Source organism: Austrofundulus limnaeus, unplaced genomic scaffold (assembly GCF_001266775.1).
Source record: "Austrofundulus limnaeus strain Quisiro unplaced genomic scaffold, Austrofundulus_limnaeus-1.0 Scaffold56, whole genome shotgun sequence".
Lineage (NCBI taxonomy): Eukaryota > Metazoa > Chordata > Actinopteri > Cyprinodontiformes > Rivulidae > Austrofundulus > Austrofundulus limnaeus.
In genome coordinates, this window is record NW_013952458.1 from 973,876 (window position 1) to 979,391 (window position 5,516).

The window sequence follows — 5,516 nt, forward strand, 5'->3', positions numbered from 1 at the left end:
TGTGTGTGTGTGTGTGTGTGTGTGTGTGTGTGTGTGTGTGTGTGTGTGTGTGTGTGTGTGTGTGTGCGTGCGTGCGTGCGTGTGTGTGTGTGTGTGTGTGTTACCTGTACTTGTCGGTGTCGAGGGCGAGTCCGGTGACCTCTGCCCTGTGCTCTGTCAGCTGTCTGTTGCAGATCATGGACAACACGCTGATGATGTAAATGACGCAGTCCTCAGAGCCAATCCAGACCTGGTCCTTGTCAACTCCCAGGATGCAGTTCTGCAAACAGAGACACTCATCAGGAGGCTTTGTGACCAATAAGAGAACATAACTGGTTCAGGACTCAAAGTTAAAACAGCATTTTTAGATGAATAAAACAGGCTGAGCGTTAAAAGGAGGTCTTGTTTGAAAACATCTTTTGACAGAAAACAATAAATGCACAACAGATTTCCTGAAACCTGATGCTCCTTGTGTCAGCAGAATTAAACCACAGCAGACCATCAAGATATTAATAAAATAAATAAGTCAAAAATAAACAGAAAGTTTTGGTTACAAATCTAGAAATAAATAGACAATCTAGCTTATGASATTAAATGTTTTAGCATATATTTAAAACTGTAATAAAGAAAATAACCACAGACTATTAAAAAATGATGTTGCTACAAATAAATTTTTGATTTACTGACCTTAAGAATCAGCATTTTGGGTTGTACTAACACACATAAATATAATTTAATTAATAAGATACGCTCTACAAAGCAATACCCAAAGTATCCACTGGGTGGCAGAAAGTGTTCCGACAAAACAAAGATTTCTGTCACTGTTTTTACACACATTTACTTTACGACTTAAAACTATGCACACAAGAAATAGTTTTCCATCGCTTTTTTTGCTAAATATGAAAAATAAAGTATACATGATTCATGAGACTGCCAGTGATTTAGACAACTCAAAGCRTTGCAGTAATTTTCCTCCAGGAAGAAAAGTGCAGAAACGTGGAGGGTGTTTGCCGAGACAAAAGGTGACTTATATAGTTACTCATAAAAAATACTTTTGTGTGAGAATTACATCGAAGCTCAGCTTGTTTTCGTGAATTTAAGTGACCTCATTCTAGCTTTTCTAATCACAAATCATTCGATAAATCACTATTTTAAATTCTGTCAGGTATAAAAATGACTTATTTGTTCCTGCTGTGCATCTCTGTTTGTAGTTTATACCGTTTCTTACCACTCGTGCATTCCCAACTTGACAGGTGTTTATGAGGGACCAGCTGGAGGCATCAAACACCATCACCTTTCCTCCGCTCACAGACACCCATAACTGACCTGAAACACACACAAACACACACTTAGTCGATTATACTTTAACTTTTCTCAGCACAGATTCAAATGTTACAAATAAATCAAGATATTTACAAGATACACAAATATTATATTACATTAGGAAGTTAGTAATTTTATGCGATCTGTAAAAATCAACTTGTGCTTTTTGATGTAAAATCAACAAGAACGATCCAACAGTTTAAATAAAAACTTCACAGTCGAGCACTCAACGACATTTTTCGGACTCCACCCAGGCTAAAATGTCAGGTTTCCTCCAACATTTTCACAGTTACTGTGTATAAAAACAGTGCTGGTGGGGGGGAAAAAAAGAGGAGGTTGCATCCTGTATGTTAGAGCTCGAGCAGTAAGTTAAAATAAAAAAGTGAGAAGGCAGAAAGGAGGGAGTGGTGGTGAAATAAATAAAGAGGAGGTGGGAGAGAGCTGGTTCTGTGCCAGAAATGCAATTCTGTGACCTACATTCAAACCAGAAAGGGTGTTTGAGCCAGAACTGGGCAGCGAGGGAGGGGCATGAATGGCCGTGTTCTTTCCTGCAACAGTAAACCCAAAGAGAAAACTACTACAGAAGAACTGTGCGGACCATGTTGCCACCAGTACAAAAAACAAAGACAACGGTAGAATTCAGCAACTCTGAAGACTCGGGGAGGTTTGAAAACATGGTTCTAGTCAGATTAGTCAGGTATAAAAAGTTGAACATAAAAGGTTTAAAACGGTAAAATTTCAGCTGCAGGAGATCACGCTGTAAAACTGTCCATCTAACCAAGGTTTAAAATCTTATATCAGCCAAAAAGTCTTTTTGATCTYGTTTTGAGACTGATTTCCTAAACAAGAACTGATTGTGTAAGAATAATAATCTTGTTTTCAGAATGTGTAAGATTATTTGTCCTGTTAGCTTGAAAATTTGACCCGAATTAAGTCAAAATTGTCTGCCAGTGGAGTAAGAAAATTTTACTTGGTAAGATTCTTGAAATTAGAAAAAATTGAGTCAAATCAAGTATTTCAAGAATCTTACCAAGTAAAATTTTCTTACTCCATTGGCAGAAATTTTTTGACTTAATTTGAGTCAAATTTTCAGGCTAACATGAAATAATCTTACACATTCAGTTCTTGTTTAGTAAATCAGTCTCAAAACAAGATCAAAATGACTTTTTTTGGCTGGATATAAGATTTCAAAACTTGGTTGGATGGACATTTAACTGTAGTGTTTTTTGATTTACAATTTCACAACAATGAATGATTGTTTTCCCTAAAACTCACAGCTTATATTACTGACATGAGTGAATACTTTAGGTGACAATGAGCTCTCATTCGAGATTTCACAGCTTCCACTGACGTGATAAACTTCCCATTTATGACTTCTTACATCATCTTGAGAGGATGTTTCCTTCTCAGCGCATTTCCAAATCCCTTCCACCTTCCGGTAAAAATAGAAGAGAGAAGAGGAAGTAACGTTTTCAGAGCCGCCCGATGTTTTGATTTTTTCTGTTACTGGACGATGTGAGGAGGGTTAGCAGCAAACTCTGAAACTCTGCTCTGCTTCTTCAACGACTCCCTCACCGACCAATCAGAGTAGAGAAACCAGACACCTGCTGTCAGGGTGGTGAGAAGGATGGAGGACATTTGGCTCGGTTACTGGACTYATTCAGGAGTATTGTTAGTGCGCACGGTGGGGACGATTTGGGGCCATTTTTCTTGCACAGCCTTGTAAGAACCCACTATTMCTTTTGGRGACAAAAGCTCAGTCCCCATCAGGGGAAATACCGTTGGTGGGTCAGGGGTTAGAGTTGGGACTAAATTGAGTTTAGATTAAAGGAAGGGGTCTGTAAATGAGTGGAAGTCAATGTGAGGATAGAAGAACAAAACGTGTGTATGCGCACGTCTTGCCATCTTTGTGTGGACATTTTTGGGACATTAGGAAACCCTTGTTTTGACATTTTGCCTGATCCACACAAGGGAAAACCCCTATGTGTAGTGTGTGTGTTTACGTGTGTACCTGGTGTGTACAAAAGGGCATCCACAGCCTGAGGTGCAGCCAGTTCCACAGAAAGATTTATTTTATGCTTCAGCGTCTCTGCAGTTGTTTTGGGAATCATCATCGGAACTTGAAACATAAAAGAGAAGTAATTAACCTTTAACATAAAGACCGTGGAAATAAAGAAAAACATACAAGTCGTATGGATTGTCTGTAAATKACACGGATTTCCCCCCAATTTTGCAGGTACAGAGAAATCCCACTGATTSTTTTTCAAAAATTGAGCTTTAAACATATTTTACATCAGACAAGATCATCTTCACGAGCGACTCTCTACCTTCCATCTTGATGCGGTCAAACTGAGCCAGCTTTGAAGCAGCATAGATGGCCTTACTGCTCTGAAGGCAGCCCACRACCGCATCCATGAGCAAGGCGTTGGTCAGAGCCTGCTGCATGTACTGCGGATCCTGAAGAGAAYGACGGATCAGTTCATGAAAAATAAAAATAACTTGCTGAAACACACATTTATTGCACTTTAGGTGTGAAAATTACTCAAATAATTTAGCTAAATGTTAAAATTAACTACATGGTTAGAAATAAAACTTCGGAGACACTAATAGGTGTGTCAAAAGCTTAATATAATCAGGCTTTTTAATAAAGGGTGAAATATTTTTAAAATCAGTGCTTGTGCAAATATTATATAATATATTTTATAATATTTATAAWATAATTTTGTCAGTGCAAACATCGTAAGAGGAACTGAAAGACAAATTAAAACTGTATTAAAGAGGGTAAAAAGTGGGGCGCAATAAGTGTAACAGAGGAATTATTGTAACATCTTCTGGTTTCACAAAGGAAACCATCTGTTTTTGCTCAAGCGAGCACATTTTTGATTATTTATGCTTCGAGGAACTTCAGCCACACCCACAGAGTTCACTTAAGTTCACAGACAGGAATGCACAAACGCAGATAAAAACAAGGTCAAAAAGGCAAATAAATCACTGWATGAGTTTTATCCTTTTATTCCCATTTTTCCTGCGTTCACTCTTACCCCCCCCTGCACACGCCCCCTGTTCCTCAATCGCAGTTTTACCTTGTGCTGGTCTGCGATGATTCGGCCAGCCCACATTTCTTTGACCATCAGGTGCCAGAGCTCAGTCTCCGTTTTCAAGTTTGCCTCGAACGCCTCCTTTCTGCCTCGAACGCGAAGCTTCAAGCTGGGAATTCGCAGAAGCAGCAAAGGAGCAGACGATACCTTCACCTCCTGCAAGGAAACACGAGGGTCGCTCGAATATGTTTTATTCTATCTGATTGGTACTTGTTTGTTCGTGGTTTTCCCCTCTCACCTCTAAATCTCGGTAATGTGCCACCTCTACGTATCCCGGTCTCCCGTCTGTCAGCAGGAAAAGCCGCCGTTGCGTCATGGCGATCTTCCCCACGCCACGGCTGGTTTTCACTGAAGAGGAAAGCTTAAAGACGCACTCGCTTGCATCGATGTTCTCCAGCACCAAAGCTGGCAGACTGACCTGAAATAAACAAAAAAAAATGAAGTTATTTCATTGGATTTATTACACGCTGAGCCAAATACATGTCAGCTATATTTTTAATGATGCTAAGTGAAAAACAAAACAAAACGCAGTGGTTTAAAAGCTCACCATGGTCATCATTTATTATAGATATATTTAAAAAAGTTATTATTTTTATTTTATGTTAAAATACTAGATTTGAACGTTGCAGTACAAACCTCCTGAGCCTCGGCCTCCGTCTCTTTCCAAATGGTGTAAAACACTCGGAATAAATCTGGACCAACCTGCTTCTGATGGCCTGCGACAAACACAAAGTCACAAAATATATATTATTTCCAGTTTTCAAATACCTCGTGCTGCTCTTGAGTCTTGTTTGAACAACTCGGCCTCACACAACCACACGTGTATCTTGAACCAGCACCTTGTTTTAACAGATAATAACCATTGTTACACAAAGGACCATCAAAATGTTTTTTTGTTTCTTTTTTACTTGATAACAAAAACGAACAAAATAGATTAACCCTGGCATCAGTTCATATCTCTTCCTTCAGCACAGGCTGCAAATGGAAAGAAAAACTTTGTTGGTCATTAAAGCCATCAGAACGGAAAATAATATTTTCCAACAACCTAACGTGGAAGAAAAGATAAGCTCTCAATCTAATCTTTCTTCTGACAGACACTGGTTATATATATATATA

The 5,516-nt window shown here is 38.8% G+C and overlaps 1 protein-coding gene across 1 annotated transcript in view; it reads right to left on the reverse strand.

Moving 5' to 3' along the window:
- The window catches only part of dennd3a (DENN/MADD domain containing 3a), a gene marked incomplete in the record, with an annotated part of 21,904 nt that overhangs the window by 2,901 nt on the left and 13,487 nt on the right, over positions 1-5,516 (reverse strand). The window contains 7 exon segments of the mRNA XM_014009271.1: positions 105-259; positions 1,208-1,305; positions 3,314-3,421; positions 3,630-3,759; positions 4,386-4,556; positions 4,639-4,818; positions 5,037-5,116. Of these exon segments, the coding sequence (XP_013864725.1) occupies positions 105-259; positions 1,208-1,305; positions 3,314-3,421; positions 3,630-3,759; positions 4,386-4,556; positions 4,639-4,818; positions 5,037-5,116 (922 nt within the window).